We start from the raw sequence: 13,094 nt of genomic DNA on the forward strand, positions 1-13,094 counted from the left end.
TTGAGATCGCAGACATGCACCGGTCGGCTGATCGGTCTTAGCTTCAAGTCCGCCAGCCTGTACACGAGCGAAGAGACAGTCTCTCGCACCCGGTACGGTCCTGCCCATTTTGGCGCCAGAGAAGCTGAGAATTTCTTACTGGCGTCGCTCAGGACGTGATTCCGTCTCAACACCAGGTCGCCCACTTTGTACTGAACTTCCCGATGAGAGCGGTCGTACTGCGCTTTCTGCTCGGCACGTGCAGTGCTCAGGTTCCGTCGCGCTTTTCGTAAAGCCTCCGTTACCTTCGCGCGCAGCCCAGTCGCATAATCGGCGCGTGCCGACGAAACAACCAGTTCCGTGCTGCATCGTTCCTGTAGAGTAAGTTCTACCGGATTCAACAGCTCCCTCCCAAGGTTGAGGGTGGCGGGGGTATACCCAGTCGATCGATTCACTGTCGACCTGATAGCAAATCCAATTTCAGGAAGACAAGCGTCCCACTCATTGTGCGTCCCCGCAAATGCAACTAGCATGTGCTTGATGTTGCGGTTCACACGCTCAGTGGGATTCGCCTGGGCATGGTACGTGGTTGTTCTCCTGTGCTTAATGCCGAGAGCTGCACAAGAGTCCACGAAGAGTTTGGCAGTGAAGTAGGACGCATTGTCCGTTATCAGCTGCTCAGGATAGCCGAATCGTGTAAACACCTCGATCAGCTTTCCCATGATAACGCGTGCCGTCAGCTTCCGTAGGGGGAACAATTCCGCCCACTTGCTGAAATGGTCTGTGACTACGAGAAGGAATCGGTTCCCGCTCGGTGTCCTGGGGTAAGGCCCCATGACGTCACATGCCGCAATTTGCCACGGTGTTCGGCTATTGATCGGCTGCATGAGCCCGGGTGGGCGTCCACCACGCGGCTTCACGCGTTGGCACACGTTACACGAGCGGGCGTAGCGCATCACCTCCCGCTTCATTCCAGGCCAGGTAGCAAAGCGGCACAACTTTAGATAAGTCTTAGGGCCACTTGCATGCCCGGCGATGCACGTATCGTGAAAGTAGCGTAAAAGTGCTCCTCTCAGCGTGCGTGGAATCACCGCTTTGAAGGACTCGTGTGTATCCTTCTCCGCGGGAATGTATCTCAGCAGGACGCCGTCAGAGTCTAGCAGGTAGGAATCCAACGCGCTCACAGCATTACCAGCTGTTTCGGAGCGCCGCGCACCCACAGCAATACCAGCTGCGACCATGTGCGCCGCGGCCGCGCCGCCGGGCTCCCGGAGCCCCTCAAACACTTTCTTACAAAATGGATCCTCCCGCTGTGCCTCTAACAGCTCCTTTCTGCCGAACACGCTCCCCACAGAACTGACGCAGTCCAAGTGGTTCACGCTTTCGTCCTGAGAAGGGGGTTCATCCGCCCTTCCTTCGGGACCAGCGCCGTCGAGCATTGTAGCAGTTACTCTGCTCTTCGGCTGAGTCACTGAGGGGTCACGATGGGTATTAATATTACCCCTCCTGACAACCTCAATCGTTGCAGCGGTTAGTCCGCTCTCAAGCTCAGTTTCGGGCGAGGTGAGTTGAGTAGTAATATCACTCTTCTCACAGTCAACGGGCGCGCGCGAAAGTGCGTCCGCCACAACGTTGTTCTTTCCTCTCCTGTAGCGCACGGTAAAATCGTATCGCTGCAGGAGAAGTGCCCATCGCGCGAGCCGGCCGCTCGGCTCTCCTAAGCGCCTAAGCCAAGTTAGTGCCATATGATCGGTCTCAATTATGAATGGGACTCCATCAATATAGTAGTCAAACTTTTTGAGAGCGAAAATGATCGCCAGACATTCCTTTTCGGTCACGGAGTAATTTTTCTCTGCGGCAGTCAAAGAGCGGCTGGCAAAAGCTACCGGGCGCAAGCTACCTTCGTGCTGTTGGAGCAAAACCACTCCTAGGCCAAGGTCGCTGGCGTCCGTATGAATGACAAATTCTTTGTTCAAATCAGGTAGCCTTAACTCGGTGGTTTCCACGAGCGCGTTTACGAGGTTGCGCAGTGCCTCCTCTTGCTCGGGACCCCACCTCCACTGCTCACCTTTCCTCAACAGCATTGTCAAGGGGGCTTGCAGTGCAGCGCAGTTTGGGATGAACTGTCGATAGAAATTCGCCAGCCCCAAAAAGCGTCTCAGTCCGCCTATGTCTTCCGGTGACGGGTAGTTCAATAATGCCTGAACCTTGTCATCACACGGTAGAAGGCGTCCATTATCCAGTTCAAACCCCAGTAGCGTTACTCGGGTTGCCGCAATCTGGGTCTTGGTCGGGTTTAGCGTTATCCCCGCAGACCTCAGACGCTCCAACACGTCCCTGAGATGGCGTAAGTTCCCATCAAAGGTACGCGAGTATACCACAACATCGTCCAGGTAAGCAAGAGCGTGGTGCCACCTTGCGTCACCCAAGACACGGTCCATCAGGCGCTGGTAAGTCGCAGGCGCACCGACAAGTCCGAATGGCATACGGGTAAACTGGAAAAGTCCCCTGTGACAAGTGAAGGCAGTCTTCTCTCGGTCACTGGGATCTACCTCCACCTGAAAGTATCCTCTGCTTGCATCGAGCGTAGTGAAGTACTTCGCTCCGCCAACGTTGGATACGATCGAGGGAATGCTAGGAAGCGGATATGCGTCCTTGCGTGTCACCTCGTTCAGGCGGCGATAGTCAACACAAAGGCGGGGCGTCCCATCCTTTTTAGGAACCAACACCACAGGAAAACCCCATGGGCTGTCCGATCGTTCAACAACGCCTGTATCGAGCAGTTCGTCCAGAGCGCTGTCTAGTGCTTTCCTCTTAGCCAAACTCACCGGCCGAGGATTACACTTCCACGGAGAGGCGTCGCCAGTCTCAATTTTGTGCCTGTATAGCGTAGTGCAACCAGGCCGCTCTGTGAATACGGCATCGTATTCAGTCAGAAGCGCTGAGAGGCGAGCCTTTTCTTCCCCCGACAAACTGCTTGAGTCGTCCAGCAGCGGGTGGTATCGTTCGCCCCTCACTGCGGCACAGTCTGCCACCGCAGCGGGGGTTATGGGCTTTGCGGGAGGGGAGCAGTTCCCCTCCGCGCCTCTTTTCTCAGCGCGGTTGGCCGGACGGCATTTCGACCCGGCCGCAACCGTTCTGAGGGACCTTTTCGGGCAATCGTTTGGTCGGTCTGCGCGCGAAGCATCATCGAACGAAGTTGTCTCTGACGCTTTTTGAAATGAAACGAAAGGTTTCAGGGTGCCACATGCTCGCTCCCTATATCCTCCGTTGCAGACGTCAATAACAATGCCCGTCTTGGCGAGGAAATCTCTACCAAGAATTATAGGAACCGACAGGCCGGGAAGGTGAGCTAGGCGCTGTCGCCTCACTCGTTTCTCCCACCGCACCACAAGCCTAGCAGCACAGCTCGCGTGTGCCGTGCCGCTGGCCAGTCGGAAGGTCACATTACTCTCTCTCAGTCGGATAGTGCTCCGACGGAGATGTTCACACACCTCGTCGCCAAATAGTGAAGCGCTTGCTCCTGTGTCTAACAGCGCAAAAAACCTGCGCCGGGCGACTGTAACCTCTATGAGCGGGACTGGCGTGTCGCTGGGCAATCCAAAACGACAAGCCAGCGGGGCAAGGAGTTCGTGTGTCTCACTTCGCACCGCTGTAACCGCCGCCGGCCATGCAGCATTGCTCACCGGCGGCCCCGCTCGTTTCCCGAAAGCGCGTGCTCTCGGTTCGCAGGCTGTCTGCAATCCCGGGCGTAGTGCCCCGGCTGGTTGCACCGATAACAGAGGAGAGCCGGCCTTTGACGGGCTTGGCGTCCAGTGCCTCGCGCCGTTTGACCATTGTTCCTCTCTATCGACTGCTCCCTTGCAGGCACGCTCTGCTCTCGCATCATCGAGCCGGCATATCGACCACGATTCTGCATACCTCGGCCATCGGCAGCGCATGCTGCACGCATGGCATAAGTGTATGGATCGAGAGCCCGGTCAGATAAGCCCCAACCGTTTCTCAGTTGTCCGTCACTGAAAGCAACCACACCATCTCCACCGGAACGAGTGCGAAAAGTGTCCCCGTTCCACGCGCATCGCGGCTCAAGTGCCCTCGACGCTGGGGGTGGAGGTCGGTATGAGCGCAAGGCGAGTATGTCCGCCTGTATGCGCTTTGCCTCCGAGGCCAGCTCATCCAAATCCCTGAACTTGCTGCCTCTTAGGTACGCTGCGAAGGTGGGATGAGCTTGTCGTGTGACTCTCTCCACCTTATCGCAGTTCGGAGCGGTAGGGTCAGCGGTACGATAAAGTTCGTCCATCGCCCTGACGTACTCGAGCAAGGATTCGTCCGGATGCTGAGTACGTAACTCCAACTCGCGCCGCAGACGACGCTCGTAATCTGCGGGCAGGAATTCCTCGCGTAATCCCGCTCGGAACTCAGCCAGCGTGCTAGACCGGTAGCCAGTAAGCCGGAACCAGCGGGCAGCGTGATCAGTTAACGACACTGGTACGACGCGTTCCAGCATCTCGTCATCGGACAGCCCCGTTGCGCGCTGGTAAGTCAGCACGCGATCGAGGTATTCGTTGACGCTAACTGAATCATGATACCCGCTGTAGGTGGGTAAGTCCACCCTCACTCTCGGTCTAGCAGCGGCGGCAGATGTCAGCAGAGTGTTCTGCACGGCACCTGTCAACCTCTCAATCAAGCGCATCGCATCCTGCAACAGCGCCTGTTGAGGCTCGCTCTGGCCAGTAATGCCTGGCACAGGAGCAGAACGCGTCGAGCAAGTATGCCGCAGTGGCTCCATGCTCTCCGCAAACACTGGCGAAGGGTTCGGCGTAATGTGCCTCCCGCCTTCAAGGGTACGAGGCTCGCTCTGGCCAGTAATGCCTGGCACAGGAGCAGAACGCGTCGAGCAAGTATGCCGCAGTGGCTCCATGCTCTCCGCAAACACTGGCGAAGGGTTCGGCGTAATGTGCCTCCCGCCTTCAAGGGTACGAGGCTCGCTCTGGCCAGTAATGCCTGGCACAGGAGCAGAACGCGTCGAGCAAGTATGCCGCAGTGGCTCCATGCTCTCCGCAAACACTGGCGAAGGGTTCGGCGTAATGTGCCTCACGCCTTCAAGGGTACATCCTGCCGGAGAGAGCGCCTCGTGTGTAGCGCTACCCTCTTCGAAGCTTATCAAATTCCCAGGGCTAATGTTCGCCGCAGGGCATGACTGAGCGGTAGCAGTTACCGCCGCTTCGAATTGTTGCCTGTTGGTAGCAACCTGCGACAGCGTATACAACGGCTGTAAATCAGCCCCGTATGCTGCCATGGTTCGTTCGTGTCGTGGCAATCACTTACACAAACAGACTCAACCTGTCACACCTCTGGCCCCACGTTGGGCGCCAAATATAGGGGTATTACTCAGGCTCGCGCGTGCGCACCTGACCCTTCTCTGGATCGCACAGCGCCGGCGGAGCGGCAGTCGCTCCCTAGCACTTTCGCAGCAGCCCTAGCAGTCAGAGCTGTGACCCCTAACCCGCGGTTCGCAGTGAGTTGCGACCACGGCGGGTTCAGGCCAGTGGGGACAGGGTGAGTCTCGACCTAAGGTGTTTATTCACCTTGGTGTACACTGATTCCAACAGACAGCAACAGCCACAACACACACAAACACAACACAACACAACACAAAACCTCAGCGGCGGAGCATTCCGCACGTCTGGGGCGAAACAAACCGCACAATGTGGGAACCACAAAAGAGGCTGATAAGAGTTCAGCTCACCCAAAAGTGGATCCGCGCTCGGGCCCTGGGGCGGTGAGTCGCACACCAAGGTCCGGGCGCCACAGGGGGACGGCGTGCGGCGGTCTCAGCGGCTGATTTGAGATGCGGCCGTTCGCTAGCTCTTCCGCCGTGAGACAAAGATGCGTCGGGGGAATAGCGCTTCTCCCGAGCGGCGGAGAGGGGTCTCCCCGGTTCCAAGAAAGGGAAAGGAGGGAACGGGGTGCCTTGGCTGCAGCGTCGCGGCCAGGCGCGAAGAGCAGCGGGAGTGGCGAAGGTGCCCTCTCCACGCTACCCTCCGCGAGCGAGCACGTGATTATCGCGTGATAACCGCGTGGCCGCTCCGGAGATATCGGGATGCGCGTGCGATCCCCACAACGTCAACAAACGCCTCTATGAGAAATCTCAGGGGACACCGTTACATTTCTTCAAGACAACTTCTTGCAGCAAGTTTAGTTGTCAAACTTGTGTAATACACTGTGACAGTCAGTGTACGCCTCTTGGGTGGGTCGCTACTAAGACGCGGGCAGAAGGAGAAGTTAAAGAAAAACGAGCTAGAGGAAGACTTTACTTTGGCTTTCTAACAGGGTGGTTCCGTGCGAGAACACTGTAAAATAAAAGGCAAAAAAGGAACAGACAAAGAAAGTGCAACAGAGTGATCTGGATTGGTGAGGCTTTTACCAAATAATATATGCGGAAATGTTTTTCACTCCCGTGGGACCTTGCAGCACCCTCTATAAGCAAAGGCATGTCATGCGATCTCTCACGTAGTGTACAGTTGCGCCACTGGCGACAAATTCTAAGCAGAAGATTTCATACTTATGTCGCACGAGAAAGTTTGTTGCTTGAATACCCTGGAACACCCACGAAAGACTAGATGGTCTTTATAGTTATGCTGTACAGGCTGTATTACATTCGGGGGCAATACATCATCACTATTTGCTTCCATTCATTTCTGAGACCTGAAAAGCGACGGCGGCCAATGTATGCGAACGCCGACGTTGTTTCAAAAGCGCTTATACGTACATGATTGCTTCAAGTGAAGCTAAAAAGGAATATAAGGTTAATATTTACTATTAACTATAGTGCCTCGGCAATTGGAAAGCATGGGAGCAGCAGGGTAAGCCCGAAAAGGCCGAAAAATCGAAAGACGAGTGGCAACGCCGCCCTGAAGTTCCCGCGCCAGATCACCGTGACATCGCGAATATTGTGAGCGACCAATCAGGTCCTCTTAAGTGTATATCGCTAGAAGGACATCGTTTCATTTTAAAGGAACCAAAAGGGCCGGTGCGGCAAGTTTCAAAAACTTTCCCAGCGTCAAAACGGCTCAAATACGCGAGCATACTTGAAAATCCGTGCCACCATACTAACGCAGCGGCGCTGAGCAGTGGGAAGTGAATTGAAAAATGTAGAGATTGGCTTTCATTTTCCACAGTAAAATACAGACTTTAAAGTACTATTTTGAAAGATAGTATCCGAAATAGTATTTTGAAAGAATGCTTTACCAACCTAAATTGATTATCATTGCTCTTTAAAACCCCTTAAAGGGGCACTAAAGGCAAATAGTAAGTCGACATGGACTGTTTAAATACCATCACAGAAACCTCGCAACACTTGTTTCGCGCCAAGAAAATACTTAGTTTACGAGAAAATTGCATCTGAAGGGTTCGAATGCCTTTTTCGAAATTCAAATCTTCCGCCACCCAACCGGGGGAGTGGTGACGTTGCATACGCCATCACCACCCTTTGCTGCCGTCGTTGCCTGTCAGACTGCGGTACCAAGCCAAGACAGAGCGATGGATTCGCCGCTGCAACTGCTTTTTGGTCAAGTGGCGTAGACCGTTCGGGCATCCCGCGACATCGCATGGAAGTTGAATTATCTGCTACTTGCAGTTTGTGCGAGTTTCGCGAGCCAGCAAAACCAGGGCAGCACTACGCGATAACGGAACTACTGAAATGCTAAAGCGTGGGTGGCGCGGAGTCGAGCGAAAACGAAACCTGTCTACCGCCCGCGTCGTTGTCAAGGGTAATTTCAAGGAGTTTTTTCTGAATATGAAATAGAACTGGACAAGTAACATTTTATTTCGTCTTATATTACAATACAAGGATTGTTTTTGCAACGAGTGGTTGAGTACTAGTATGGTATGGTATGGTAAAACTTTCTTCGGGTCCTTCGGAATGCGCGTCAGCACGTAGCGGGCCGCTCCCACGTCGGTACAGAAAGGCCGAGCCTCTCTGCGGCGTCGCGGGCCCGGTGGACAGCCCATAGCTGTGCTTTACGATCGGGGCTGCTTAGGGCATCCTCTCATTCGGACGACGCGACGCCGTCGCTGTCGCGTAATGCGGGGCACCGCCAGAGCATGCGTTCTAAGTTAGCTAGTGACAGAATTTAACTGAGAAGTGTTTGCGTCATCGGGCAAGTACTTGAATGTCCCGGGGGTCTCTAATCATGCCCTGCATTTACCTCAATTTCTCGATTATTAAGGCTCTGTTAGCGATAATATTGACGCCTTAGAGGTTCTCGAGCACTAATCTATCGCCTTAGCTTAACTTTATGTTTGCCTTTAGTGTCCCTTTAAGTAAGCGTCTGTAAAGCTGGCTTCTCCATTGATAGGGTCTTTCTGGGGAGAAGCCCACTTCTGTAATTCCCTCCAGATTTTCTTAATCAGCTCCACGGCATCCTTTTCTATGGACGCCGCCGACCTCGGACGATTCTACCGTCGGCTCACTTTAAATAATGTTTATTCGTCCTCCTACGCCTCTCATACATACATACATACATACATACATACATACATACATACATACATACATACATACATACATACATACATACATACATACATACATACATACATACATACATACATACATACATACATGCATGCATGCATACATACATGCATGCATGCATACATACATACATACATACATACATACATACATACATACATACATACATACATACATACATACATACATACATACATACATACATACATACATACATACATACATACATACATACACATACATACATACATACATACACACATACATACATACATACATACATACATACATACATACATACATACATACATACATGCATGCATGCATACATGCATGCATGCATGCATGCATGCATGCATACATACATACATACATACATACATACATACATACATACATACATACATACATACATACATACATACATACATACATACATACATACATACATACATAAATGCGTGTGTGCGTTTCTTGGCGCTTGCGTACGTGCTTGAACACAACCTCCTCCTAGTCTCCTTCGTCGCAGTTACTTAGCTTACCTGACCTCTTCGTCATGTCAGCTGAAAAATTCGGGTTACTGAATGAGCATTGCATTAAGCAAGCGCGAGCCATTACAGGAGGATAAAAGTTATTATGTCTATCATGATCAAACCATTTTGTAATCGTGTAGACAGAGCTGTTCTACCGTATTATACTGGTCTTTTTTTCAGATGTTCATGCGCTAAAGCTACTAGTTATAACGCGCGTTCCAAAGTGCTCGTTTTCTTTCTTTCTTCCAGCAACTTCTGGGAGTCATCAATCACGTGCGATTGCTGCTCATCGACAGTCAAGTGTTTGCCGAAGAGGTTGAACCAACGGGTGCTGTTCCAATGGAATTGACGTTGGAAAGGTAGGAAGTCGGTTATTAAACAAAATAAAAATGCTACGTTGCCCGTTGGTTGCTTATCCGCTGTGCCGCATGGTCAAGGAGATTTTTCCTCAAGAGACGTCTGGCGCAGGTACCGGTACGCGGCGCTGCCGAGCAAATTCACGCACCTGGAGGAGCGGCATCTTCAGCCGCGCACCTCGCTGCGACTCTTCCAGGGCTCGCAACTGCTGACTGGGCCCAAGCTGCGGCTCCAACAAGTGCTGAACGCCTGGTACGGTGCACCGAAGCAGCTATGGCGGCTGCTTTACCGGGCCTCCAACCATGGCTACTCGGCCGAGTCATTTCACCACCTGTGCGACGGGCACAGCCCCACCTTTGTCATCGCCCTGGTAAGCATGCGTTCAGGCTAACTGTCGTAGACGCTCCAGTTGTACGGTAACTAAAGATAGATGTCCCAATTCTCTAGAGGTTTAGAGAACTTGTCGTGTTGGAGAAAACAAAGCGCACAATCTAACATCAGTGGCACTCGGGGGCTAAGTAGACCTTAAACTTTTGGCGAAGACAACATACCAGTGATGATTGAGGGCACGCTGTACCGTCAGAATTCTTAAATCCACAGTTATCCGCGGCGGCAATGGTGGGAGCCGAGTGGCGAGTATGAACGGGCCTGCACACGACGCCTTCTGTGCCTCTTGTTCTGAGCGTGCGGCGGTGACATGCAGGGTTCTCAGGGACAGCTATGCGGCGGCTTCAGCGACGTACCTTGGGGCAAGACTGGAGGCCGCGGCCGGTACATTGCCTCGGAGAAAGCCTTCCTCTTCACGCTGATCAACAACGCGGACCTACCGCCCACAAAGTTCGACATCGTTAAGAAGATGTTCGCCATCTCCCACCACCCCGAGTAAGTACCCGCGCACGCCTTGATAGAGAGAGACAGAGGTTAATTTTGAATCCAGGGCTGGCAAATTGTCCTGAAGAATCAGATTCTGGACAGCTAATTGAAATAGGGGGATGAGAGGGAAGCTGAGAAAGTCAAAAGAGTGACGTCCAATAACGGTAATGTAGACTACAAGAAATGCAGGTTCCACGCACTTGTGAACATTTATGTTACGCGAAGAATTTTGCAAGTACTTGGCTATCCAGCATCGTCTGGGGTTCTGCAAGGCGTTACCAAATGGAACAATATGTTTGTGTAAGGCGAACAATTTTGTGTGTGTGACAGCAGCAAGGTGACGTCGGTAATATGACGCCGTTGACATGGCCAGTGATTTATTGTACTCCGGCGAAGAACATATCAGTAATGGGAAAAGATATACCACATCCTTTTATCCCTCAGGCAAAGTTTCGAAAAACACAACCGTATGAAAGAAACTGGCGTGCTCTCGCTTTCATAAGCAACTTGTTGCTATGCGACTTGGCGCGTGCGAAGGACCGTGGTGAGGTTGACATTTGTTCTGGACTTTCATTCCTGCGTGTGTGGCCCGCCCCTGCTCGTGCTCGCGCCTATATAAAGAAATAGTATATGCGACGTGACGCGCGCGCCATTCGTTTACAAGCACTAGATGGCGCTGGCACTAAAGAAGAGCTCATGCAGTAATGAAACAAGCAAACCGCACGTCACCATATAAATGAGGAGTGTTATGTTCGTTAAAGGAGGTATATATGCAATAATGTAGCACCATGTATTGTTTTAAATCTATAAGAACGTGGTGAGGCTGGCCAAGTAAACTGCCTTGCATCTATCGCGACTACAAATTCGTAGGCTGTCTAAAGACGACACATCTTTTTGAATGACTGAAAATTGTCGAACAGTATCTGACTCATCCGTGCGTTCGCTCAAGAAATGGTTCCACTTTGCAACAACCGCTGGTCTCCAGCAGCAGGATCATTCGAGACAGTCACCACTTCCACCGATCTTTATTTCTGTAGACTGCAGTAAGTATTGCGTATAGTCCTTGCTATTCGATTCGTGTTCTAAATTTCCAATATTCGCACACCAGTACTTTTGTTTGTTACGTTTGTTTTGTTTCCTGTGTTTGTTATGTTCAGTTTGCTTTTTTCTAAATATTCGATGACGTGACATATGGATGAAAGAAATATCTTACGTTATCATTGTCAAGTAAAAAAGATAAATCGCATTATGATGCACCAAATCGCATTTCTGGTTTCGAGGCGGCGGGCTTGTTGCGACACTCAAGCCAATAATATCAGTTCCTCTACCGGCCGTGCTTTTTGTCTGTTTATTGCGTTCGGAAAAGTAGCCGTGCAAAGCACAGACGCAAGAAGAACGAGAATGACAACACAAGCGCTTGTTGTCCTTTTCGTTCTTGGTGTGTCCGTCTTTTTGCACGCCGCCCCCCTTCTGCGTTCCACGAATTTCTGCAAACTTCCTCAGCTCTCTGTCGTTTTCTTATCTGTTCATCGCAGATACGGGCCGATTTTCGGGGCTGGCGCAGACCTGAGCATCTCTAATCACTGCAACTCCAACATGGAGAGCTACTCGAACCTACCGCACTCTTACGACGGAGAGGGCGCTTCGTGCACTCTGCTCATGGGCGACTACAACTTTACAGTGCTGGACTACGAGGTCTTCACGACCGTTGGAAAGTGATATACGCTGCGATCGATAGTTCCTTAGGCCTTTTCTTTTTTTTTATTTCTCTCTCTCTTTCTTGTACATTGTGCTGAACTGAACCTGTATATGCTCATTTTACACAAGTTGCGACAACCCTTTTTTTTTCGTTTTTTTTTTCTTCTTTTTTGGCATACGGCGCGCCCTTTCTTAAGGCTCATTTACAAGCCTTACCGAGACTGGACGAATAAACATGCACAGTTTTGACGTCTTGCTGTTCAAAGTGCTTTCTCATTTGTGGAGGGGGGGGGGGCGGGAAGGGGTTGTATTCGTGCCTTTGTACTCTTGTAATTTGTGCCTTATTCATAGAAAGAGTATTCCTGACCAACTATCGGAGAGGATGGCGTTTGACTGAACAGCACTCGGCCTCTTCCGGACATAAATTATTTTGCGAGTCTCTCTCCCGGGACAGCAGTCGGAAGCCCGAAACTGGGTTCGCTCTGCACGTCTATCCTTTTCGCTGTGCCGTCGTTGCCAACCTCAAGACGTCGTCAGGTCACCCCCTCATTCTCAGCTTCATAGCCGCCGTATGGCGACGAAAAAAAACGAAAGGAGAAAAAAATTCAGAGCCATTCCACTCTGTGAAGGTGGATGACCAGTGGATCTGTGTATAACTATAAAGAAAATGAAATAAACAACAAAACAATATTGCACAAGTATGCACTGTTTATGCATGTTTATTTGTATTAACGTTTATCTCGTGACCACAGTAAATACTGCTATATAGTCGCTATGAGAGACGGCCATGGGCTCTGTGATGACACTGGAGATCTTCTTAGCGAACGTTATGTCCATGCACGAGCGATGGCGCGTCGTGGAGACGTTGGTCTTGGGGCGACATTGAAGGCCAAACCTTCCCAAGAGAAACGCTAAGAACCACTTTCCGTAGGGACGAGACACATCGACGTTAATGTCACCTGCATTGACAGCGGGATTGGGGTCCACCGGAAGGATCCACCCAAATCTGTCGTTCTTAAATTCTTCAAGGTCCCTCTTTTACGTTCCGGGATGAACGCATGCGGTGGCGACAACGATTCCGTCCCCAGTTTGTACAGTGACCGCACTACCTTAAA

General features: G+C 51.4%; 1 protein-coding gene across 2 annotated transcripts in view; it reads left to right on the forward strand.

Annotated features, from left to right (window-relative positions):
- The window catches only part of LOC135901640 (serine-enriched protein), a 189,319-nt gene extending 177,085 nt beyond the window's left edge, over positions 1–12,234 (forward strand). For both annotated transcript variants that reach the window (XM_065431492.1, XM_070531122.1), the window contains 4 exons: positions 9,301–9,410; positions 9,520–9,778; positions 10,112–10,290; positions 11,817–12,234. In XM_065431492.1, the coding sequence (XP_065287564.1) occupies positions 9,301–9,410; positions 9,520–9,778; positions 10,112–10,290; positions 11,817–12,000 (732 nt within the window). In that variant the 3' untranslated portion in view covers positions 12,001–12,234. The remainder of the gene's footprint in view (positions 1–9,300; positions 9,411–9,519; positions 9,779–10,111; positions 10,291–11,816) is intronic.
- Positions 12,235–13,094: the final 860 nt, after the last annotated feature.

The sequence above is a fragment of the Dermacentor albipictus genome, chromosome 1, assembly GCF_038994185.2.
Source record: "Dermacentor albipictus isolate Rhodes 1998 colony chromosome 1, USDA_Dalb.pri_finalv2, whole genome shotgun sequence".
NCBI classification, from domain to species: Eukaryota; Metazoa; Arthropoda; class Arachnida; order Ixodida; family Ixodidae; genus Dermacentor; species Dermacentor albipictus.